General features: G+C 45.3%; 1 protein-coding gene across 8 annotated transcripts in view; it reads left to right on the forward strand.

Annotated features, from left to right (window-relative positions):
* Positions 1 to 26,251, forward strand: part of SETBP1 (SET binding protein 1) — a 346,243-nt gene that overhangs the window by 17,479 nt on the left and 302,513 nt on the right. For all 8 annotated transcript variants that reach the window (XM_037017050.2, XM_073212976.1, XM_037017040.2 and 5 more), the window contains one exon: positions 2,820 to 3,469. In XM_037017050.2, the coding sequence (XP_036872945.2) occupies positions 2,984 to 3,469 (486 nt within the window). In that variant the 5' untranslated portion in view covers positions 2,820 to 2,983. The remainder of the gene's footprint in view (positions 1 to 2,819; positions 3,470 to 26,251) is intronic.

The raw sequence follows: 26,251 nt of genomic DNA on the forward strand, positions 1-26,251 counted from the left end.
CCATTACCTGTAAGATAAAATCCAACTCATTAGCATGACCTTCAAGGATGTCCCTGATGTAGCTGTAACCTTTTATCTCCAGCTATACCTCTCACCAGTCCCCATTTTGTACTACACTTCCTACCCAAACATCAACCTTGTCCTTCCTGAACGTAACCCTGCATGCTCCTGCTGCCGGCCTTGCTCATGCTGCCCCCATCTGCCGTGTCTTCCTTCTTCCCATTCTACCTGTTGAAGCCCTGCAAGGTCAAAGCTACATTCTCTGCTCCCCTTGAAGCTTTTCTGTGTAGTTTTCCGTCTATCTGTCTGTACTTTGCCCACGTGGAAGACATGTTCTCTTCCTTTTGTTTCTCTCCTTTATTATAGGACATAGACTCCTTTGTTCTGTTTCAGAGTTGTATTTCAAATCTCTCTTCAAGAGCCTAAGCTCCTTGAGTAAAGAGATTGTGTTCTAATTTTAGGATCTTGACTTGAGGAGAACTGAAAAAAATTGACTTTTCATTTTTGGTGGATCTCTTACTACCTGAGTTTTAAGTTTAGAACCTTGTCTTGTATGGTAATTAGTTAGTGGTTTATGCCATGAAATATAAGAAACTCTGAAGTGGATCTTTTTGAACAGAAGATACGTACCTACTATTGATGATACATTCACTTCATAGTCCTTTCCATTCCTCTAGAGTTTCGATTTCATCTTCTTTTATTTCATTATAGAACGTGCAATAGACAATGGCCTGCCCTGGTTCAATGTGCAAATGGATTTAGTTTATGAATTTTTATAAAGAATGTGCCTCACCTGTTTCCTAACCCAGGGATAACTGTATAGGTATGTACTGGAGAATTAAAGTGTGATATTGGAGATTCCTGCCAGAGGAAGTAAACCACTGAACACTACAACCAAAAGAAATCATGACTTGCAATTTGTATGGACCTGGAGCACAAGCTTAGAAAGACCTAGTGGACAATAACTGCTTGACAAGCAGGGCCATTGTTCTAGGGCATATGTGTCTCTCCAACAGCCAGCATGGGACCTGACATTAGTAAGAGAGGCCTCAATGAGTATTGATTCAAATATGACTTTTAAAAAATTATATAAAGTTTGTGCAGGTGGGCAGATCCGTCTAGATGAGAAAAAGAATCTTACAAGTAAAAGAAACATCTGGTGTTCATCCAATCTAACACCTTAGTGGGGATGCTGTCCCTTTCGTAGCATGGGACACAGGTGGTTGTTCAGTGTTTGTGTAACAGACTCAGGTGCTGTCACCAGGGCAGCCTCTTAGCTTCCAGAAATGCTGTGCTCATTGGGTTTTCCCCTCAGTGGAAGCAGTTGTAACTGCCTTTCTGCAGGGCTGAGAGGTTTCCAGGAGCCGAGTATGCACGTAGGCTTCTCTGGGGAGCAGGGCTGCGTGGAGGCCCAGGCTACCTTGCTGGCTGACTTCCTCACGGGATGTCAGCTGAAAACACACTGATTCCAGAGGGAGAAAATACAAGCCCATTCTACAGGCTTCCAGCTCTTGGCTGTTCTGAGTGTGTCTGCAGGCATTGCTGGGCCTTTTCTGGCAGGCACATTTGTTGGTCATTACCTCAAATTGGTAGAAACTGAAGGTGTGTAGTAACTTCTTCCACTGGGAAACTTAAAAAATGTTCAGCCATTTAAGAAGGCTTGTGTGTGATCTTGCCTACAGCCTAGGGGTGAAAGGAGATGTTGTCTGCAAGTTTTGTGCAGCCCCGGGGCTCCAGGTTTTCTCTTGAGAATGAGTATGTAGGCTCTCTTTTGCACTTTGAAAATGATGAGCGTGAAATTAGGGCTAACGGGAGATGGAGTGAGTGAGGGAAAAGGATAGTTTAGCTGATTCTGTGATCATCCGGAGAGGGCCTGACTGAATTTTCTCTTTTCCTCTGGAAGGATGCTCTCAAAGAAACGCTCTCAGTGATCCTCGGGGAGACTCCTGACACTTCCTCTGAAATTCCCTCTCCATTTCTTTTTGTTGTCATTGCCATGTAGATATAATGCCACTTGAAGGGAATTAAAACTGTCTTGAATGGCTATTTTTATCTAAATAATTGATAATGTTTGAGTATCTTTTGCGCTGGTGGAAACACTTTCAGCGTTTGTTTTGCATGAATGATAGTGTTGTAAGTGATTGCCCACTGAACTCTTTGTCTTCCTCTTTCAAGTCTGCACCTAAGCTTTGCAATTGTTTTAATAAATAAAGATGAGACTTTTGCATAATTGAAATAATTTATAATTAAAAAATGAGGAAGAAAGAAAGGTCAAGAGGTCTGCTGAATGTCCTTCACTCAAGGGGATGGGGAGCTTAGCCCAGGCAGTTCAGGGATTGCGTTCATCTTTGCAAACTGTTATTCACATGTGAGAGGGAAGTGGTGCAAGAAGCCAGCCAAATGCTGTTCCCACAGATCTGAGCATCAACACTGCAGACTTCCCTTTCGTCATGGTTGGTTTTGATGGTGACTCAGCCAGTTGCGGCTTCAGCATAAGAAATTTCTAGCTTGCTACTGGACTAGAGGACTCACCTTTCTTATCTTTATTCTTGGGCCCACAGCCATAAAATATAATAACAATTCAATGAAGGCCTGTATTGCGCGCGCGCGTGCGCGCACGCGTGTTTGTGCACATGTGTTTCCCCCTCTACACCAGTATAATCCAGTTTGGGGATGTACATGTTCTGGCTTGATTTCTTCCCATCATTTTCTTCTGATGCCATAGATAGGTGGGGCGGGGGGGACTTCTGGAACTTGGGTTGAAGTCCTTTTAGGTCCTTTTCCTTCCTGCTGTGACTAATTATCTCCCTGCTTCTCAGTTGCAGGTCTCATCTCTTCTGAACACCTCACCGTGTCTCCATCCTTGGGACTCTGAACCTGGCAGCTGGACCACTTTGTCCTTGGAATTTTGGGTGTCTTCTCTTCTGACCTTTCCTTTTTCCCTCCCCTGTTCCTGAGAACTCCTGAAGACTGTAGGATTGTCATGGAGTCCAGGGAAATCTTAAGCAGCTCCCGGCAAAGGGGGGACGAGTCGGAATTCCTGCCGGTCTCCTCTGCCAAGCCCCCAAGTGCTCCTGGCTGTGCAGGAGAACCTTTGCTCTCAGCCCCAGGGTCCGGAAAGGGGATCCTGGTGGGCGGAGAACGCATGGAGCCAGAGGAGGAGGATGAACTGGGCTCCGGGCGGGACGTGGATTCTAACTCCAATGCAGACAGTGAGAAATGGGTGGCAGGAGATGGCCTGGAAGAACAGGAGTTTTCTATTAAGGAGGCAAACTTCACAGAGGGGAGTCTGAAGCTGAAGATTCAGACCACAAAGCGGGCTAAGAAACCCCCAAAGAACCTGGAGAACTATATCTGCCCGCCTGAGATCAAGATCACCATCAAGCAGTCTGGAGACCAGAAGGTGTCCCGTGCTGGGAAAAATAGCAAAGCCACGAAGGAGGAGGAAAGAAGCCACTCCAAAAAGAAGGTAGGGAGCCCTGTTTTGCAGGGTTTTTTGTTTGTCTTTTTTTGCCTTTTTCTCTCCAACTTTCAAGAGTCTGTTTGCTTATTACTTACTCATTTCTGAATTATTAGTCTCCCTAACGGAATACTCGTGGTCTCCAGAAGAAATGCCTCTGATAATCTTGGTAGAGTGTTTAATTATTACTCTATCCCACATGAAAATCAATATTGCTACTAGAATTGTAACTCTCTAGCATCCTATTTATTGTGTAGCAGCCACTTGGTTGGGTTACATCTGGCTGAACTGTGACAAGGTTCTGAGGGTTTCATTTTTTTTTTTTTTTTTTTTTTTGCTCTTTGCTTTAATGTTTGCGTCTGTTCTTGTAGTCAAGAGTGGGATGTTGAGAATTTTTGGTCAATCAAAACAGTCAATAACCATGATAACCTCCTTTTGGTTTTAATCACTGTTGTACATCTAACATAAGCGAATTACTCACCTGACTAAGGAAGTCCTGTCTGCGTATCAACTGAGGCCCATGGGGGCCCAGAGAGCATCGCTCTGATAGCCGATGGTGAGCACAGGAGCTGGAGAAAGAGAAAGGGCAGGCGGTTGACCAGAATCTCTGTCTAACACAGCATAGATTTTTAAGTTTGGGTGTTGAATGAACTTGGTTGGTTGTCATTTTCCACACCATGGGTGTGGAAAGCAGCTCTCTAGATGCTGGGTGGTATCATCTGGTTGGGAATGACAGGGTCCAGGTTTCATTGTATTTATTTTATATCATGGGGGGTTACAATGACTTCCCTTCCTGGGAGTGGTGTGGCACTCAGCTGTGATAGCAGAGGACTACCCTAGTTGAGAAAGTTTTTGTTTCTTAGAGTCTGTGGGACTTGTGAATAGCTCTGAAAGGAGCCCTCTTACTGACAGAGCTTTTGGGTTCTACATGGTAGGAGTTAATAGGAATCTTTGTAACTCTCTCCCCTATATCCTATCATTTATTGGGCTCTAGACATGATGCATTAGCTCAAAGGGGCACATATGAACCTCCCTCCTAACAGGGCAGAGAGAATCTGAAACATTTCTGTTGCCAGTGGGTTTTGAGCATTGGGGGTAGCATTTTCAATAAAACTGATAGGAATCCTGTACTTTCTTTAGGGTAGGCCTGTGTCCTTCCTCATGTTAGGTACTTTGGCTGAAATGTAGCATTTGAAGTCCAAAGACTTAGACTAGAAGAGACTTTCTTGGATTACCAACACCTCCCAGGTTGCTCAGGCTAGCCTGGCTTTAAAACCGAACATCCTGCATCCAGGAACCCCATTAGTCTTGGCAAGCTGGGACAGTCAGTCACCTTACTTAAGCATTTGGGACACAAAATAGTTTTTCGAAATTGCCTTGTTTTTTACAGAGCATAGGCTTAGTGATTTCTTCTCCCTTCTCCCAATTATAAGTTTTTTTTTTTCCCCAGTGATTTCTGAGTTCTCTGTCAGAAAACCGAAGAGGTACACGGAAATGTGAAATTCTTGCAAGAAAATGTCACATCTCTAATCAGACTTTGGAGTTGGGTCTTTTCAGCTTTGCAAATGACTATCTTTGTCTCTGGCCACTTCTTTGTGTATTGTTGGATTTTTGTGTGGGTGGGCAGTCTTTGAAAACTGTGGTGACTATTTTCCCTCCATTCCCATTATTGCCAGGATTTAAGCAGTAGCCCAAGTTTTGTGTGTGCAAACTCAAATTCACTATCCTAGAAAGAGAATAAGCTGTCCTGATAAGGTATGACTTTTCATAAAGCCACAAGATTGTTTCTAAATATAGCCTTCTGCCCATTGGAATGCCCCAGAGTAAAACTCTGGAATTTGTGACATGCGTTTGATTTCAAAGCTGAAATGTGCAGTGGGCTTCCATTCTCATATCTGAAATTCTCAGGCGGGTCCTCATCACCCAAAAGCTGGATACCCTTTGTGTGCTTCCCTGGGAAAGCAAGATGAAATTGCTTCTTTAAATATATGGACTTTGCCAAGTGGGCATTTCTTAGTCTTAGAAACTGGAGGGGGCAGAAAGAAAGAAGAAGGACTGAAATTCAACTCACAGCGCTGGATTATGTTGACACCATAATGGGAATACCTACAAACAGTTTAAATTGTTAGAAGCTTGCTTAGTGTTATACTTCTCCATCCTTCCTGCCTTAATTTATGCCTAGAGGTGTTACTTTCCAGAAATGAATGAATAAACTTATTGGTACAGTCTTAATCACTTGATAGATGATAGGAACATCCTCTGATCTCTATTGGGTTAGAGTGTTAGCTGTATTACTCTTCAAGTTTCTGTTGTTTTGAAAACAGGAAATAAGCAAAAGCTAAGGCCTAGGTGGACAGGTGGAAACCTGGCTTACCATTTGTGTGGAAAAGTTCAGTGGCATGAAATTGCATAATTTGTGTATCTGTGCAGATGCAAAGTATGTGATCAGTAATTTGGGGTAAGGAAAAGAATGAGCATGGCATTTTGTAAGTGCCAGACCAATGTCTAATTCTGAAAACTAGTCTTTCATATCTTTTTTAGTGAGGTAAGCCACTCACTTGACCAGTGTGTATGGAGTGGGTCCCTGGGACTTGGGTCCTGTGCGAGGAGCTAAGAAGTGGACTCTGCTGACCTGGTCCTTAAGCTGGTGGAGGTGCCTGCTTGGGGTCACCTGAGTGTATGTGATTTAGTGTAGGGGTAGGCAAACTATAGTATGTGGGCCAGTGCACACTGTCTGTCTGTTTTTGTACAGCCCACAAATAAAGAATGGTTGGAAAAAAATCAAAAGAAAAATAATATTTTGTAACATGTGAAAATTACATGAAATTCAAATTTCAGTGTCCATAAATACAGTTTTATTGGAACACAGCCACATCCATTTGTTTACATTTTGTCTCTGACTGCTTTTGCACTACAGCGGCAAAGCCGAGTAGTTGTGACAGAGACTATATGGCCTGAAAACTTAAACTATTTACTATCTGGCCCATACCAAAAAAAAAAGTGTTTGTCAATCCTTGATTTAGAGAAAGGACATAGAGCTTCAGAATAACAAGGATTTTGTTTTGTTTGTAATGATTCGGCCTCCAAACTTGGAGGCTGGGGGAAATGGGGTGTTAACATCATTACGTGTTCTTTTTTTTGCAGACCAATTAATTTTGTTCAAGTCATTTTTTTGACAGCCTTGGGCAAAGACAGCTTATATTGGATCCCACATGATTTTCTTTTTCATTGGTTTTTGTAAAAAGAACGCTCTGTAGGATAATGATAACATTCCTTACATATCACAGCTAGTTATTTGCTGGTTAACTTGATTTCTATATGTTCTACTGCTTTGGGATGAAGAGATAGATACCTGTGTGACATCCTCAAGAGTTTTATTTCAAATTTGAAACCTAAGAGCAACCCCTCAAACTGGGGAGACATTATAGATACTCAGGCAACATGGCCACTTAAGTAGTAGGATGCGAGGAGGGACCCATGAAAAAATATCACTTCACTGGCTCCAGGATGTACAGGCTCTTGTAACCAGTGGACAGGTCACCTCCCTCCCATATGAAATTTAGATGGCAATTGAGGTGCTGTCTGGAAGAGGGTTTCTGATGAATGGATTGACATGAGATGTAAGAGCAGCATTTGGTAACAAGTAGAAGCTGAGAAGAGAGCTCAGGACATATTTCAGGGTGCCAGAACTGTCCTCCAGACAGGTCCTGCTTTGCAGAGCAACTCCATAAATGCCAGCTGCTCTTTGTCACAGCACCAGCATTGTTGCAAGTTAGACTTATTCAGGTAAGTGATGTATAGTTTAAGTTTCCTCCAAATCTCTTCTAGGTCACTCAGTAAAAACAATAGGGAACATGAGAGTGAGTCTCTAGAAGCAAGTTCAGGTACCAACAATGTGTAAAATGTTCCAACAATTACCGGTTTTTAAGAGGCTGTCAGCTGGGCAGAGTATAGCAGCTCTCCTCTTTTCTGAGGACATTCTGTGGAATTGGGCCACCCCTTGAGGTTGGACAGCATGAGAGGGAGAGAAGGGTCTTAGGCAGGTCAGAGGAGAGATGAAGTCAGCCATAGTGCCATTGTCAGAGGGGAGCACAACACTAGGGTTCTCCATTTTTCCAGTAGGGTGCTCAGAGGCACATTTCTTTCTATGGTTGTAACAGTTTGATGTATCAGGTAGGTGAGGAGGGGGCTGCGGATGGTGTTGGGCAGGGGACAAAAGATACCTCAGATTGCCTACCCCTGGCTGCTGCATCCTCCTCCCCTCTGGTGGATGGCCCTGGCATGCATTGAAGAGCCCTCCACCCTCCTTGTGATTCAGGTGTCCTTCCCTGGTCATCACTTTGCCCAGCACCTTCTCTGGTTCCTCCTTGGTGCATTGCTTGATGGAAAGCTTGCCCTGTGTCCTGGGGGGTGAGAATATGGTGTTTGGGACTCCCAGGAGTATCTGCTTCTTCTTGCATAGCACCCACAACCTGACTCGGAGAGCAAGTTTTGCCAGCTTTTCTTCACAAGAGGCTGTTTAATTCCCCCTCTTGTTTAATTTTACATTTCTTCTCTAGATTTTTTAAAGAACCACATTCCTATTTATTCATCAGAATGCCTAAAAATTTTGTTGCCTCATGGGTTTCTCTAGTTATTTTACAGCTAAGGCTGCAAGGAGGGTGGTGAATGACCTTTTTTCACAAGGTATTTGTCTCCATGGGGCAGAACAGATTTGACACCTGGAGCTGAAGGTGTGGGGGCCAGAACACTGGGCTTGAGAATGGGAGCCCTGGACACTACCTCTGCCTCCAAGAATGCTGTACCTTCTTGGAGCTCAGGTTCTGCATCTTAAAAAAAAAAAAAAAAACATAAATGGCTTTGAGCTCTGAAACCTTATTTCTGTTCTAAAAACTGGAAACTTTTAAGGCAATTCTGTTAGATGTGGCAAGTCTTTCTTTTTAAGGAAGCTAGTTACTGTAAACAAAATTGTTGACCTCTCGGTGGACCCACTGTTCTGCCGTCATCAGATTGTTTCCTTTTTGCTCCAATGTCAAAAGGCTTAAGATCATGGGAGCAAGTGTCGGTAGCGAGCTGAAAAAGTGGTGAGATGACCAAATCCGCGTTCCAGCGGGCCATTCTGGAAATGTTTGGCTCGTCCCTTCCCTTCTTGTATTTCCCTTCTTTTCCTCCAGTGTTTGATTTTCTTCAGGGACTTGGAGCAGTGCTGGCTCTTTTCCTCTTCTGATGCTCCCCTAGTAGTCAGTTTCACTTTGGCCTTCCCCAAGGAACATTCTTTGGTAAACTCCATGCCACTGCAGATAAATCTGGCAGAGTAATCAGGCAGGCAACTGTGTTCTGTTCCAATGGGGAGTCAGTCCTTCCCTGACATGCTCAGATTCCAGGTGAGTAATAAGGGGTCTGTTGGAACGAGTCCCTTCCCTGAGAGTGGATTAGAACTCAGATCTCCTGATTCCAAGACCGGGCTCTCTTTGCCTTCGGAACAAGAGAACCCACACTTGAACCTGAGCCTGGATAACCTTAGGAGAGGTACTTAAACTCTTGAAATTGTTTCCTGATTGTATGAAAATCAGGAATAATAGCAGCTCCTCCTTGTTGGTATCCTGCAGAGATGAAAGTGTTTGTGGGCCCTTGGCTTAGCACTTACTCAGTGTGCATTGCTCTTATTTCTGTTCCATATCCATCTCTTCCTCAGACCTGTCTCAGTACGGGCACAGCTCGGCCCACAGTGACCAGCCCCAATGCTGGGTGCCTGGGATGCATGGGTTGTCTCAGAAGCCATGTGTCTCTTTAGGCTGATCCTGTTTAAATATTGTTTGAGGCCATGTTGGACTGTGTTAGTGGGGCTGCAGTGCAAGTGTCTTTTTTCTGATGTCTGCACACGCATCTACTAATACAGCGGATCACTAATGCTTTTTTTTTTCTTTTAGTGGTGGTGGGAATTGCTAAGGGGATTTATTTAGAGATGGTTTGAAGGTCTTTTATCTCTGTGGTCATTTATCTGCCAAACGAGGATTGCTGCTGAGCTCAAAGCATGACTCAGAATGAAAGTGTTAAAGCAGTGTCATAAGAAACACAGAGTGGGGTTCAGCTGGGCTGCCTTCTGCCCCCGCCATGCTTCCGGCATCTGCAGAGGCACCTCCTTCTCCATCCTTGTTGATTCTGCATCCACAAAAAATCCTCTCATAGCTATGTTAGTTGTTATTGTTATTAAGTTCCATTGCCTTTTTGATTTAATAAAAGGCAAGAGAAACAATCCTTTTTTGCCCTTCTTTACTGAGAGGCAGAGAGCACAGAGAAGAGGCAGGGAAGTTCTCAAGGCCTGGGCCCCAGGCCTTCGTTCAAGCCCCTGACTGTATCATATATAGAAAACAGCACAAGGCCGTGAAGTGTTGTAGGGGACTTTGATTATCCACAATAAGCTAAAAATTCATGCTATAATTTGCACATGGCTGAATTGCTTTGGGGAAATGGTTTCAACTTGCATGGTTGTCAGGGGGACTTGACTTAAAAGGTGGCTGTTAAGGTTCTGGGCAGCCCCTGACTGAGCAGGAACCAACAGCCAGAGGGAGAAGCTGCCAGAAGAGGGGGCAGCGGTTTAGAGCAAGGTCCTCAGGAGGCAAACCGACAGACACAGCATGTAGACACGTACATGGCTTCACAATCGTGAAGCAGTGTGAGCAGGAGTCTGAATTACTTGGTGGCTAGTGAAGCATTAAGGCCTCCATGCCAGTTGAGCATGTCTGAGCTGTCGGAACACAGACAGCTGGAGCCCTGCACTGAGGCAAGTTTGGACTCCCTGAACTGCAGGGCTCCTTCCAGTGATACCAGTGCATCTGGCCCTGGGAAGGCCAGGGGCCTCCCTGTATACCTTGAGTGTGTTTCTCCGTGAAGTCCCAGCTTAATTTCTCTTTTTTTTTTTTTCCTGCCTGACCCTCCCTCCCTGAGCCAACATCCCTCCCTTCCCCACTGGCCTGTGACCTCACCAGGGGAAACAATGGAGGCCTTTATTTACCCAGAAAAGTCCAGGCAGTTCCCATCTTGATACCTGGCCCATGAGGCCATTTGATAATCATCATTAGTATCAAATGCAGGTTGATTCTGTGTGTTTCTAGACCTTGTTTATTGTGTTTTTCTCCAGATCGTCTTCTTTGCCTCCCACAAACTTATAGCCAGTTTCACAGAGGGGGAATCAGAAGTGGGGAGAGGGAACAGACAGCCCTTGATGGGAGAGAAGCAGCAGCTCTGTCCTTCAAGGTGGGCCACCATCCCTTGCCAATCAGAAGTAATCATTTGCAAGTATGAATTTGCCCTGGTGTGTGGGCAGCCTTTTATCCTGGGCCAGTTGATTCATTTGCTTAGTGTTGTGAAAGGGAACCCAGCTCAGGAGTTTGGGCGTTTTTCATGACTGACTGTACCCTTGGAGAATCAACTTAAAGTGGTTGCTTCTGATGGTGGATCATCAGTGTAGTACAGGGAATCTATTTGTAGCATATCGTGGGAATCTCCATGATTTCTCCATGCCTGACATTTTTGGGGGAGCAAGGAGGTGGAAACCATTTTATTTGGGAGTTGGCTCTAACTTATACCATCAGGGTCCTGAACTTCCCCATCTTCCTACCGACTTCCTACTACTGAATAAGTGGCAGGTCAGTGTCATGCTAGGATTTGGATGCTGTTGGGTCTTGAAGGAAGCTAAGACTGGGAGATCCTGAAGAGTTAAATCCATTGAAAACACAGGCTAGAATCTGGCATGGTCTCAGGAAGCAAGGGAAGGCTGATCCCAGATGCCAGGAATGTGTCCACAGTTGGGTCACACTTCCAGAATCATGGGCTTCATTGACAGGCAGGAGAGCTTCTGAATAGTTCCACTGCAGCATCCCTTCTGAACAAACAAAAGACACTTTCCAACTCCCTCTTCGATGGTAATTTGGCTGCTGTTCAGGGGCCCTTAGGGAGAGCTGCACCACCTCTTGAGGCAGCCCTGGTTTTAGGAAAACCAGGTTAGGTTGCACTGAAGTCATCCTTTTAAGGCCTAAATATTTCCAGCTCCTGAAGCTGTTCATTGGATTCTGTGATTCCTGTGCTGGGAATGTCAGTCTATGGTTCTGTCTCCTAGACAGTGTAGGTGGGGAAGGTAGTCTGGCCTGCAGAGTGCAGGGATGTGCCCTCCGCTGCTCCAAGCACAGTACCTGTTAGCGGGATCCTGGCAGCTTGATCACCATTGGCAGACACTGAACACAAGGTCAAGGAAACTCTGCGATTTAATATTGCCTAATGCTACTATTGCTGTTCCAAACCATCACATCCCACGTACAGTGGATTCTTTGGGCCGAAATTCAGGTGTTCGCATTGTCCTCATCATCTCCTTGTGCATAGTTCTACGCACAGCTGTGAATCGAGGTGACGGTCTGGTTTGGGTCTGCAGACTGCACAGATGGCAACTTTGAAATGTAGATGGCCACCTCACTCAGAATCCCTCTCCTGTGCTTTCTCTAGTGGGGTGTTTCTAGATGGTTCACCCTCTGTGAACACAGTTTCTCATTTACAAAATGGCCTTATTGGAGCTAACTGAAAGGGCTATTAAAAGTGTGCTGTCAAAGGTGTTAGCTCTCTGAGGACAGGAGTTGTATCTTTTAATGTAATAGTCGCTTATTTTGTTTCTCCGCCTGGGTGCTAAACAAGTTTGTGTCAGCTCAGTAGGTCTATGGAAAACACTCTTCTCTATCAAAACCGCCCCTGCCTAGTCAGACCTCTGTATTTTGCATTGGTTCCTTAGAAACATCTGAAACTTTCATTATGTTGCCTTTTAAGGCTCCCATCCAGCTACTCCAAGCAGAGCTGAGGCATCAAAATTCTGCACCAGTCTAGTATGGTGTGTTCAGCATAAGTGCTGTGTGGGGTATAGAAAGATCTTATTAGGAAGAATTGATCTCAGGGCATTCAGGGAAAAGCCCAGGATAGTATATAATGAGCTGTAAAAATATGAGCCTCAGGTAGTACGTACTATGAGACGTTGATAGGCGTCGCATCTGCCCAGCGCCTTTACAAGTGTCCGCATCCTCCAAACTGTTGCCTCTTCCTGGTTTGTTCTTAGGACAGTTCAGTGAAGTAGCTGTTATTCTTTCCTGTTTTATAGAATGAGGAAGGGACTCTGGGGGTTTTTAAATAGTTCGCCCCAGGGTTACAAGTAATTACCAGGGGGGATGGAAAGGGGAACTCAAACCTCAAACCCAGATCAAGCCCTCAGGCCTCCTGGTTTCCAGGAGCCAGAAGTGAGCATTGAAAGATGCACTCTAGCTGGTCCTGCAAGTACATCCTCAGGGACTGAGTAGTCGAGTCCTGTGCAGCTCACCTGATTGTTGCTGCTGCACGCCCCTGGCCTAGGTTGTGGGTGAACCTGGACATCATAGCTTCTTCCTGGGGAGCCACAGCTCCTTTCCCGACTGCCTGCAGCCATCTCCCTACTGGAAGTCTCAGCAGTGCACAGCATTGGTGAGGCAGGGGAAGAAGTGATGGCTCGCTGCGCAGCCCTGGGCGAGGGGCTAATAGGCTCACTGTAGCTTCATCTATAAACTGTTTACAGGGTATTCAGAAGTGTCCTGGTTTGAAGTGAAAATGTGGGAGTCAGCAAAGGGCCCCTCCAAAAAAAGATTACATGAATACTGCCTGGCCTGAGAATTGAGGGGAGGATGGCTATCCCATACTGAGGGTTCTGGGTCTGAGGCCCCATACTGCATTTAACAAATGATGCTGTTTTCTCATATTTAACAAAGGATTAACACTGTGTGTCTTCCTTCCATGTTACTTTGAAGATAATCTGAGTGAATGGTTGTACAGTGATTCTGAAATGTAAAAATTGCAATGGAAATATAAGATGTGCTTCTGTAGAACTACTGTACAGTAGATGCCTAACAAACTGTAGTCTCTAAACTTTTTCCATCACTTTCTCCAAGATCCCCTCCGTCCCTGGCCTCTCCCTTCCCCTGTTTTGAATGAAGCCCGCAGACAGGGCTCTGATGAACAGCAGCTGCAGGTTGGGAGGGTCAGCAGCCTAGTCCAGATACCCGCCACATGGTGTAACTGCCCTTTGTGAAATTCTGGGGTGAGAGGTCAGCCCTCTTTGCCCATCTTTGTCACTTCTCAGTCATCTGTATCCTGGTGGCAGTTGTGTTATCCCAGCATCCTTCTCCTGCCCCCACCTCCCCACCCCCCCCTTTCTCAGGGAGCCCAGGAAAAAACCATCTGCTGAGTTGGCTTTCAGAAGATTTTTTTTTTTAAATACCAATTTCCCTTTGTTCTGAGGCAACCTCCAATCAGAGCTGGGGTCTGCTGGGTTTGGCGAAAGGCTGGTATTGTGTTTCGTGCTCCCAGAGGAAAGGTTGTCCACTTGCTTTTCTTTTTGATTCGCTTCCCTGCCAGTCCGCAGGGGAGTCAGAGGTTGCAGCTGCCGCTGTCGCTGTCGGCTGTAAATGGGAGACCCCCTTGTTTAAGAACCTACGCATTAATCCTTTGGCAGGGGGAGGAAAAAAACAAAAACAAAACAGAGGAAAAAATTACAATTACCACTGACAAAGGTCTGTCTCTCTGTTCCCATCTCATGCTCAAAGACACACAAGATCCTACTAGTTGCTTCAGCTCAGGCCTTGCTGCCCTTGGGGTTTTCTTGAAGAGTCTTTGGTATCTAGCCTCTTGTATTCCCTGATTTCTTGCTGAAGAATATGAACTGTATATTAGAGGCATAGTCATTTTTATGGAAAACTCAAATCACAGAGAAAGGCAATTGGCTGTGCAGGCTGCTTTTCTGGGCCCAGCAGTGAATACCATTTTGGTACTTAGAGTAACTGGGAACTTGGCCAAACCCTTGCCGCATATTGTCTACAACATCCTCTCCACAACCACCGTGGAGATGTTGGAGCTCCCATTTCACAGATGTGCACACTGAGGCACAGTGACCTCCAGTTATGACCTGGGGTCTCAGAGTCAAGAAACTGTGATCCCAGGGTTCCCACCCTCTGAACTCAGAGGCTGCTGGTTTGGGCTCCTCACATAGTTCTCAGGTGAAGCCCAGAATCCTCACCTGCAGAGCCTGCCTCTCAGAGGACCTGTGAGTGAGGAGCATTTCTCTGTAAAACTGGCCCCCCAATAGTTAGATGCCTCGGGACCCAGAGAGACAGTCGGCCAAGCCTTGTGGAAGCATGGTAAGCTCTTCTATGTCCGAAGCTAGTGCTTCTGTCCTCTTTTTTCTATCATATTCCACAAAAAGGGTAAAAATCCTATCAGCAGGTTTAGGGGATGCTCTTGACACATCCTCCCAAGTCATCCTGCACCTTTGTGAGCGAAGCACTGTGCATGCCTATGGCCGTGCAGGGCCTGCCCCTGTTGCGCCCACTTCCATCTTTACTCATGGGCCTTTGCGAGGTGTTGGCCCTTTACAAAGCGTGTGTTCTGCTCCTTTATAGTGGTGAGAGGAGCGCTTAGCAGGTGGACACATTCTGAATTCCATGAATTGGGGAAAATCCATAAAATCCATAAAACTGTTTTGCCATCTCCTCCCTCCTCTCGCTATTGGACTGGGGCTGTGACCTAGAGCATCAGGAAACCTAAGGATTCCCCTAGAATGGAATATAAAAGGAAACAAACGCAATGGGAAGACACACAGAGAGACAGAGAGAAAGGTCAAAGTTTTCTTTTTTGCTTCCTTCTGAGGATAAGGAATTTTCCTAGATAACTTAAAATACGTGTTTGTGTCTGTATTGATATTAATATTTTAAAATACATTGTAGACTCCTATTAATGTGACTTCTAAAAAATGTAGCAACTCAGCAATGCACTCAGCTTTGCTGCTGAAACTATCTACTAGTGTCCTTGCTCAGCCTCTTCCTAATGAAATAAGGTAACTTTTTTTTTTTGAGAGGGCGTCTCTCATATTTATTGATCAAATGGTTGTTAACAACAATAAAATTCTGTATAGGGGACTCAATGCACAATCATTAATCAACCCCAAGCCTAATTCTCAACAGTCTCCAATCATCTGAAGCATAACAAACAAGTTCTTACATGGTGAACAAGTTCTTACATAGTGAATAAGTTCTTACATGGTTAACAGTGCAAGGACAGTCATCACAGAAACTTTCGGTTTTGATCACGCATCATGAACTATAAACAATCAAGTCAGATATGATTATTCGTTTGATTTTTATACTTGATTTATATGTGAATCCCACATTTCTCCCTTATTATTATTATAATATTTTTTTAATAAAATGCTGAAGTGGTAGGTAGATGCAAGATAAAGGTAGAAAACATAATTTAGTGCTGTAAGAGGGCAAATGTAGATGATCAGGTGTGTGCCTATAGACTAAATATTAATCCAAGCTAGACAAGGGCAACAAAACATCCACGGATGCAGAAGATGAAATTAGGTAACTTTTAAGCAATGTTCTTTCCTGCACCTTCTAGTACAATTCAGGAGGGGAAGTAAATCTTGCCCAAAGTCTTTAGAGAGAGCTAGAAGATAGCATATGGACACATTGACTGGGTGAGGAGGTTGTAAGCCCATAGACTGGGGGGCAGAACCCACAGGGGCAGACAGTGGGCTTGCTGTACAGAGGAATTGTCCCTTTGCTCAGCTCTGCCAGCTGACTCGGGGTGCACCTCTAGTTAGCTAGGGTCTCTTTCTAGCTCGCTTTCACTTAAGCTGCAGATCCCAGAGGTGGTGAGAACAGGAGGAGTGACGAAGTGGGAAAGAGAAAGTATTGCCCTTAGACAGTGGGCTCTGCTGGGCCTGAGAGAGATGCCTTAACAAAAGGGAGTCACAGAGCTGAGCTGAGCAGAGCTTGGGTGCCCCTGGCGATGCTAATTGTCCCACTTAATGTGCTTCATCCTTGTGAGTCATTCATTAATTTTGCATTCATTTAATCAAAGGTATTTCCTATAATACTTATTGCATGCCAGGCACTATCATGGAGACATACCTGGGCATTGTTCCTTAAATGCCCCAAGTTGAGTAAGGTCACACTGATTTGCAACCTTCATCAAAGTAGGAACTGAGACAGACAAGCTTCTCATAGTGCCTCTACTAGGAAGTCTTCTTTCTAGAAGGATGCCAGAAATTCTCAAAAAATACCTTGTAGCTGACTGGTTGATTTGATTGAGTGATAGGGACAGTCTGTGGCTAATTAAGCAAAGACAAGAAGCACTTTTAAGCAGAACAAGATGAGATGTGAGTTGAAGCTGTCCATCCTGGTAGACAAATGTGGTACTTTTGTGGTACTGATGTATTTCATTGATGAAATGTCCTTGAGATTGTCAGCATAGGGAGAAGGAGAGAGAATAGCAAGGTTGGTCAGAAACTTGAAAAAAAGTCACATGTCACACATATTGGCAGAGGGAACAGAGTCTGTAGTGGAGGAGATGGTGAAGGAAAAGTAGTGTAGAAGAGGGCAGTGGAGGGGCTTGTGGTATTGGGGCTAATCTGGTACAAGGGTAGAGGCTGTGTGAGAGCTGACCACTCCAAGGAGAGGAGAGGAAGGGTAGCATCTGAAGGGAAATGTGTGCAAGGCTGGGTGGGCAGGAAAATCACATATGCTTATGGACTTCAAGGTGTGAGGGAGAGGCGCAGGGGTAGCTTCTGCCTCTGAAAGGCTCCATCAGTCCAGGAGAATTTGCAGAGGGAGAACGGAGTGACCGAGATAGTGGGTACCCCTGGAGACGCTCCCCCTGTGGTTCTGGAACTTCTTGTAGTTGCTGATTGCTCACCCAAGGCACGAGTGGCTTTCTTCAGCCATGGAAGCCACTGCTGATACCCCATCAGGGGAAGCTGTGCAGGTGTGTTTGGAGCATGGCTGCTGCAGGCTGGACCAGCTGTGCCCCTTCCACCTCCAAGGAGGAGCAGCTGTTGAACTTCTGGTTGCCTGGCTTTCCTTCTGGCTTCATTCCTAAATGACAGCTGACCTTTGCCCCTAGTGTTAGGCCTGCAGCAGATTGCTCTCTGTCTGGGCCTGACTGCGGGAGCAGCAGTGGCTGCCTCTGTTCGTGTCATTTAATGCAGGGAGGTAATTGTTGGCCCTTGGAGTTTCTCTTTCTTAGAAGAGGACAGCCCAGCTGCAGGGCTTTAGCCTTCAGGCAGTGGAGGCAAAGAGATGGAGAGGAAGAGCTCTGAATGGCTCTAAGGAGGTGGTGTGTGTGGCATGGTGCCTGTTAGAGAGGATCCGGTGTTATGTGCAAGTCCGTGTGTGTGTGCATGTGCAGCCTCTGGGAGGATAGATATGGCCTAGGATATATGAGAGCCCCTGCCCAAGAAGCCAGAGATTTAGTCTCTGCCTGTAACCATCTGTGCTTCCTCCCCTGCCTCTGTTCTTAGGGGTCCCATCTTGAAATGAAGACAGTGAAGTAGCAGATCTCAAAGTCCTTTCCAACTCAGATATTCCAAGAAATCCCCATATAAATAGTGCATTATATAACTAGGTATTTACATATATAATATAACTGGGAGACATTAATATGTAGACTTGGTTTTATCTCATCAGCATAATAATGTGCATAGATTTTGGAATAGCTGCCTTACAAGTATCAAATACATATTTGGGGAAAAAAGTAGACATATTCACCTGTACCTAATATGAAAGATAACTAGGAATGAAAAAGGAGGGAAATCAGGGGCATCAGGGCAGGGAAAAGAACACAGAGCCACCCACCCCACCCCCAGGATTTATCCACCTGTCTCCAGAGAAACCTCCAGGCTTCCAGCCTTGTTGGGGAGGTGGGCCCAAGCATGATGCTCATGTTATGCCGAATGCTGACCTTCGTGAAGATTCCAGGGAGGGATGGAGGAAAAGGGGAGGCTCGAAGGTGCCTTGAAGGAAGCAGAGGATTTCAGCAGGAGGGAACAGTATCCAGGGCCTCACTTGAGCCATTATTAAGGGGGTGGAGCGCTCACAGTGTGTGGGGGAACTGGGTGGCCCACAGGGCTTACCTGGAGTGCAAGGAAGCCTTGGGAGGCTGTATGACGAAGAAGTGACTTATTCCTGAGTGCAGCAAGAAGGAAATGGAGTCACCTACTCCCACACCGGGGAGAAGAGAACAGGGGCATGTGTAGAGAGCTGCACTGGGAAATCATGATATAGCCAGCATTGCAGGGAAAGCAGTCCAGGGGCGGACAAGAAATGCAGGTCAAGGGCAGCACCCGGTGAAGAGAAGAAGGGCCCTTGTACTTTACTGTTGCACTGAAGAGACTGAGAGAGCTTTCAGGCAGATGAAAAGGAGCAGCTTCTAACATTCTGATTCCTGTGACTTAGAGAAGCTCAGCTATTTTCTTAAGAAGTCATTGATTCATTTTCTTAAGAATTTATAAGTGTCTTACTGGCACTTAGGAAAAGCTGATTGGGAAGTGCCTTTGGAGAAGAGCTTAAGGCATGCACAAAGGTTCCAAATCCAGTCTTTTTGCCCTAGAGTTTTGTTTCCACTACTAATGGCTAGAGCAGGAATGCCGTAAGGAAGTTCATCAACTCTATCTCCTTTTTCCCATATTAACCCAAGGTTTACCTGCTGTATTTCAGGGTGGCCTCCCATGATGTGGGCATTTTGGATTTCATCTGGTATGTTCACTGTCTCTTTCTAGTCTATTTAGTTTTCTTCTGTGCTTCACTACTTGTTTCTCTGCTATTGCTGAGTTCTCCAGCTCAGCTCAATAAATCTCTCTCTCTCTCTCTCTTTTTTTACCCCTTTCTATACATGCCTCTCAGGGAAATGGGGGAAAACAGCCAGCATATGTTTGCTTCTACCATCATCTCTCAAACCTTTTTTAACTACTTTAAATGGGACCCACCCATTCATGACGCAGAGGCACAAGTTGCACTTTTTTCTCTGTTAGAAAGAAACAAAATGCATATGGCCATGGTGGGGAATTTCCCCCATTCTCAGAAGATGGAGGAACAGGGCAATGGTGTGAAAGAATGAATTAGTTTTGGCAAATCTTGTTAGTGTCCATTGTAAGCAGAGAAGCTAAGCCATCTGTGGCCACTTGCAAAATCATTCCTTGTTTGTTCAGGCTCCCTACTGGAGCAGATCTTTGTGGCTTCTGGTCATTTGCATACTGTCACTTGTTTGCCAACTGGAGGGTGTCTGGACATGCGTACGTGAGAGGGCATCTGTGTGGACATGTATGTGTGTGCTGAAAAGAGCCCCGTGTTGGTATGCCATTGAGGTAGATGTCTGGAGGGCTGGCTTTGACTGGGCTCTGGGCTTAGGAGGGGAGGAAGGAATCCTGAGAGACCCTGTTCATGTTATTTTTGGACATTTCAAGTTAATATCTACGGTTGCCTTTTTGTGCTCCCACCCGTTACTCCTCCCTTGAGTCTTCTGCTGCCCTGATTTCTCTCCCATCTTTGCCTCAATTTCCAAGTCCTTGATTGGTGGTGTGTGTTCTGCAAGAGGCAGAAGATGGGGCAGCCTACATCCTAGTTGTAAACTGAGAGAGATGTCTTAGAGTAGCACATGCTGCCCACATGACTGAATTGTTCTGCATCACAGATGCTGCTGTTTCACCTCCATTCACTCTCCGAGTGACCTCCTGTAGGTAAGTGGTGTTCTGGATGCTATAGACGTCTACAGCCTCTGTGACCCCCGTTACCCCTGTCCTCAGGGAGTTTCCATGGAGTAGAAGTGACACATCCTGAGCAACAAATGCTCTGTGGATGGGATGAATGAAGCTCTAGAGGTCATGAGTGGAGAGATTGGTCACTGTGTTCCAGTGGCCTCTGAAGGCTTTGTCCCCAAGGGCCTGTGTAGGACAGAGCAGGTATAGGGGGTATGATCAGGGGGGCTCTTGTGCTAGACTCCTAGGATGTTCAGGCTGGCCAGAGACAATGGCAAGTGGAAATTTGAAGAATTGAACAGCAAAATGTTCCTTCTGCCAATCACCACACCATCCTATGGAAAGAATGACGTAGTAGGATAAGAACCTGAGACAAGAGTTGGAGTCCTTCCATGTTTATTTCTAGTGGCATCAATCACGTATTCCTGCTCTGACGTTGGCACCCGAATTTCCCCTTTGAGAAAAGAACATCGTGCATTTTCCTTCTCCTTTTCTTCCTCTCTCTTTCCTTCCTACTAGGTGGACCCTGGCTATAAAGAAAGCCAGTGCTTTCATCTCTTCAGAAGGATGCATGGTGGCATTGTCCACGGCTCTCTCAGAGGCCCACACGGCTTCCCATTGCTCGGTGGGCACACACACAGCATAGCCAAGACAAAGGAGACCTTGAGGGTCATCAGAGCTCCCTTCTCTTCACAGATGAGGAAACAGAGCCCAGATCAGTCATGTCTCATGATCTGTCCAACCAGGGACAGTTGGGGAAAAAAAAAAATACTGGTTGCCAAAAAATAGACTGGACACTCGATGGCAGTGGCCAGTCACTCCCACTGCCTGGGAGTCTGCCCTGCGTATTTGCTTGCCCATCTTAGGACAGTTTGGTACTTCTGTTCTGAACCCTCCTCTAGCCACTATGGCTTTGCCCAGGAGAATCAGATGAAAGGACACTTTCACTTCCCAGCTGCCCTGTGCATGCAGCATTCAGAGAAGAGGGCCTGTCAGTGGGGTGGGGAGGGGAGGAAGCATTTGTCTTTCAATACTGGCCTGACATGAAAGCCTCACTGGCGGGCACTTTGAGAACCCAGTAAATAATGGCCGCAACCAAGACAAAAGATAAAACTGACCCACTAGTTATGTGGTTACTTAAACATGATTTACCCTGCATTATGCGGGCTGGGACCTGGGGGTCTTATTTCTAACGAGCCAAGAGACAGCATAATTAATTACATGGGAAAGAGTGCTATTAGACAGCAGACCAGTCATTGTGAAAGAGAAAGTCCTTAAGTATTCCTGCTTTTCTCAAAAAGGCCAGAACACAAAGGAATAGCAAGAGCTCACATATTGGTGGACACAGGCAAGGGTGGGAAATGGTGAGTGCTAGTGGCCCCACAAGGATGTGGGTGAGATGGGTGATTGGCCGGAACCAGAGAGGTTGCAGTGACTGGGAGAAAGAGGGCGGGGGTTGGAAGGGAATTGTCATATGACCTGGCAGAACTTGAATCCAGGAGCTCCACATCCCAGCTGCCCTGGGGGACGTGATTTCCATCTTGTGTGTGCATCTGACTGTCCGCCCTGTGTCTCTAATCTCCATGACATACATGCCCACTTGAGGATGTTAGCATGTGGGGAGCAGTGCTCCTGTAGAGAAAAGTCTCTGAAGGCAGAAGCTGGGAGGTCCCATTTCTGCCATTGGGGATGGGATCCCAGTGCCAGAGGTGTCCTCCCCACTGTGAGGTGTGGGTTTTCCTGGTCATCATTGCATCATGCTGGCAAATCCCAGCAGCTCTCCTTTGGTGGTGATTGCTTTACGGGGTCACCATAGCTCCCTTTGGTTGAATGTAGTAGCAGGAGAAGTCAGCTCTGGGATGGAGTGTGTGAGCTGTAAAGATGAGAAAGTTTGAAGAGGGTAGGGTGAAAGGTTAGAGGAACAAGGTTAGTAGGAGGCAAAGGCTCGGGATTGAAATATTTGCTGAAGGCTGACAGGCAACAGAATAGAGGCAGACAAGTGGCAAATTCCTATTTTCTCCTCTAACTGAGAAAATATTTTGAGAGGTATTCAGTCAGACTGCATCATGAGTGGGGGTGGGGGCTGGAGATGGAGAGAGAGAGAGAATATGAATGCGGGAATATTATTACATTACCACAGGAAGCCAAGGAGACTGCAGAGTTCAAGGAGGTGTGTAAAGGTGCATCCTCTCTTCCTCATTTGGGCATTTCTTCACGCACTCATGGAGCACGTGGTCATTGAGGACCTGCTGTAGACGGAGGGGTTAGTAGCTGCCTGGAGGAGTTAGTGTTAGATAACTGAGAAAGAGGTCAGTCCTTTTTCTCCGGGGTGAACAGGTACACAAGCAGGTGATGCCAACACAATGCGATGCTGTTACTATCGTTTTCTTTTGAAACTTAATCTTACTGTCATCCATGTCTGCTCCACCATGTAGTGACTGTTTTTGTGTAATCTTGAATCTGCAAGAGAATGTGAAGCGGTTACAGTGCTAGGCTTGGCGGTGCCAGGGCACTGGGTGTTGGGGTTGCCCTGCCCAAGGAGCTGTGCTGTGTGTGCATAGGAGCAGCTGGAGCAGCTGGACATGGGGAAGGAAGGGGCTAGGAGGTACAGCAGTTGTTTCTTGACTGGGCCAGAGCCAGCTCCTCCCCGTCCTGGCTCAGCCCTGCCTACTCTTGCTTGTAAGACATGGCGTGCAAGTTCATTTAGGCTTTCCAGCTGAGGGTGGGCAGCACTGAGTTAACTCGCTAGGATGTTGATGAATTACAAGAGTGTAGAGCTGGGGAGGCTGGGGAGGTCATTTTTGCAGAGATTGGCCCACAAAAGTGCATTGACATCCCACGTGCCTTGTGTGGTTATGACCGAGCTGGGACTCTGCCTCAGCTCCTTAACTGCCCAGCCAGCTCTGGGTACACTGCCACCTCTTCCAGGAAGTGATGACTCAAGATTGTTTTCATCATCATCTCTCACCCCACTCCTCCTCCCTTTTCCCACAGCCACCAAAGCCAATAATAGACCAAAGCAGTTTCAGTCTTAGGCAATTTCCTTTTTTACTTAGAAATCTATGGTTAGTAAAGGGTACTGGGGTGGTGCTCATGGCTGGGGGTGGAGAGGAAGGCTTGCTAAGCTTCAAAGGGGAGCAGCTTCTCCTGGTCCTCAGGTGGCCTGGAGGAAACCGACCGAGTCCCTTCAGTGGAGCTTTGCATAGGTCTCTGAAAGATTCCTTCCACCCAGAAGATCTCTGGCTTTTAAGTTCAGAAGGGAATTTTCCCCTGTCATTTCAGGGGCCGTTCCTCAAACTTCATAAAATTCTTATGAAAATTTTAAACTTCCACAGCTAACTCCTGTGAGTTGTTCCAGATCATTTGAAAGGAACATTCCTTCTCGATTTTAGTTCCAGTAGTCTTAGATACATATTACTTTCTTTTTGAGGAAGGCAGAAACTTTGCTTTATTGCAGGGCCTAAAGTTGGAAATCATTGACGGAGATTTTGAACAATCTAATAATAATTGCCATCTCTCTGAAGTTCTGTATATTAGGCATTGAGCTAAGCCTTTTACCTACAGATTTATATGTAATCCTCTCAACAACTCTAAGAGGTAAATCTTATTCCTGTTTGCTCTTGAGTAAACTGTGGCATTGGGAGGTTACACAGAGGGCCAAATGGCACATAGCAAGTGTGCAAAAGGGTTAGTATTTGAAATCAGGTCAATCTGATTTTAAAGTTGATCCTGTTAATCGTGAGGCTGTATAGGACCTCCCATTTGCAGTTTAGAGGTCATACACTAATAATATTGCTTTTAGATTTCATTAAGTGTTTGATTCCATATGGCCTGTACTTGAAATTTATTGAATTTTTAAGGTGCACAAAGACTTCATGAAAGCCCTGTTTTAACAATGCTTCCAATCACACGGCCATGTGCTCTGTTATATAATTTGTCTTTTAGAATAATATGTGGAGAAAAGTCCAAGATGAAAGAACCTGGCTAGGTTGTTCTGTGTCAGCAAGGTTCCCACTCTGGTTCCGCTTTCACATCTGGTGTCAACTGGAGAGATAAATCCCTTTGCTATTGATCTTAGTGGAGAAAAATGCAGAAGTGTGGAGATGATGGCTATCAAAGGATCCTGGAAAGTTTAAAGCTTATTCAAATGCAAGAATAGAATGTGTTAGCTTTCTCCTTGTTTTTTGTTTTTTTCAGTCTAAACATGTTTCAGTCTCACTTTTCAGATCCTACTCTTTGAGATCCTTTTCCAGAATGTTCCTTTAGGCAACTAGAAGGAAGCCTAGTTAGTTGGAATGTTTGTGTAGCTCAGTGTTTTAGTTCTCAGGAAGAGTTATATACTTTTGACTCAAATATTTGGTCAGGATATGTGTTGGAATGTGTGTGTTTGTATGTATGTGTATTTTGATACCCAAAGAAAAACAATCTTTTAAGGTTTTACTGTCAATGTCCTTTTACTGTCACCCACTGTGGGTAAGAAGTTATGTCTGTGCAGGCTTCTGACTTCAGGGCCTTCTCATCCATTTCCATTGATTTGAAAGCATGTTAAGGCTTTGCTACTCAATGTCTTGTGTGGTTCGCGAAGATACATTCGGACGGGATTTTAAGCTTGCTGGTTTTAAGGCAGCCTGTGTCCTGAGAGGCCAGCATCACTTCTCAGTCCAGGAGAGTGGAAAGCAAAGCAGGCAGATACTCTCTCTGTATGAGCACTGTTGGAGGTTGCCAACTGTGTGATTTGCTGTATCCAGAATGTTCCCCCAACAAGAACAAGAACCATCTGGGCAATTGCTATTGGGTCTTCCAGCTCTCAAAACAGCAAACAACCTGAAATGTGAACTCTCAACCACCTTCATACAATTAGATTCTCCCTGTGAAAGGGACCCTGCTGGTATTCCAGGCAGACATTCAAGCCACCACCTCTTCTGTGCTTGTGAGGGGCTTGTCCATTGTCAGATAGTTCTGGGCTGGGATACTGTTTCCCTGATCAGATCAAAGTATTCCTTTTGTAAACCCCCCACATTTTAGTCCTACCTAACCCTAAAACATGGAAGCTATGCTAGAGAGTTGGCACACTTTCTGAAGCCCCAAACTTAAAACACAGATAAATTGTATCCAATAAAAAAGAGGCTTGATTAGTAGGGAGGTCCTTGGAAGTATCATTCATGCATCCCTTGTTTGCTATGCTGTTGCTTACTGCGTTCACTCTAAAGAATTAACAAATGTTATCTCAGGAAGAAAAGCAAAGTCTTCTCATCTCTTAAGACTCATTACTTAGAAATTACTAATTCTGAGAGACTGAATAAAGCATGTCTCCATCATGATCACTTTAGCACAGCTTGGCTACTTTCTTTGAGTTTGTATGTTGTACTGTCTGTTTTATTCTAGAGAGCAGAGCCATCAGGAGTTAAGGAGAAGAAGAAACTTTCAGGATATTTAGTGACTAATTACTATTAGAAACTGATGGTTCTTAGAACTAGCCATCTCCCTTTTGATCATCACATTTCTCTGCTAAATTTCTTTGCAGTCTACTAAAAAATCACAGAAAGCATGCATGTTTGGGGAAAAGTCATTGCTTCAAGTGCAAATAATCAAATTTAGGGTGCACATGGGTACTTATTATTAGTGTCCCATAGTGATTGTTTATTTGTTCCACTAACATTTGATGAATTTGGCTTCTGAGTTAGTCACGGTAGCCAGCGTTAAGAATATAAAATCAAATAAGATATATTGTCATCCTTCAAAAGTCACCCAAACTTGAATGAGATAGGCAAATAAAGTAGAAATTATGAGAGAATGTACTAAATACAGTAAACAAAAAAGATGCCCCTGCAGGTCACCCTGGGGTCAGAGAGAGAAAGCTTCAGGGGTGGAAGGGAAGGTAACCCTTGGAGCAAGTTTTGTGGGAAAAGAGTCATCAGCTGAACTAAGAAGGAGACTGGACATTCTAGGAAGGAAGAGTGGCATGTGCCGAGGCATGGGAGTGAAACAACAGACTGGATCAGAGAAGATGTAAGTAGTTTTGCTCAAATTAATGATGCAAAGACTGTGTTGGAGTAGAGATGAGGACTGAGCAGTGAGAATTATGCAGAGAAGAACAAACTAGTATTTTCTGGATCCTTACTATGTGTCAGACAGCATTCTAAGCCCATCACATGTATATGTCAGGTCATCCCCAGAAAACCCTGGGAGACAGC

Source organism: Manis javanica, chromosome 9 (assembly GCF_040802235.1).
Source record: "Manis javanica isolate MJ-LG chromosome 9, MJ_LKY, whole genome shotgun sequence".
Classification (NCBI taxonomy): domain Eukaryota; kingdom Metazoa; phylum Chordata; class Mammalia; order Pholidota; family Manidae; genus Manis; species Manis javanica.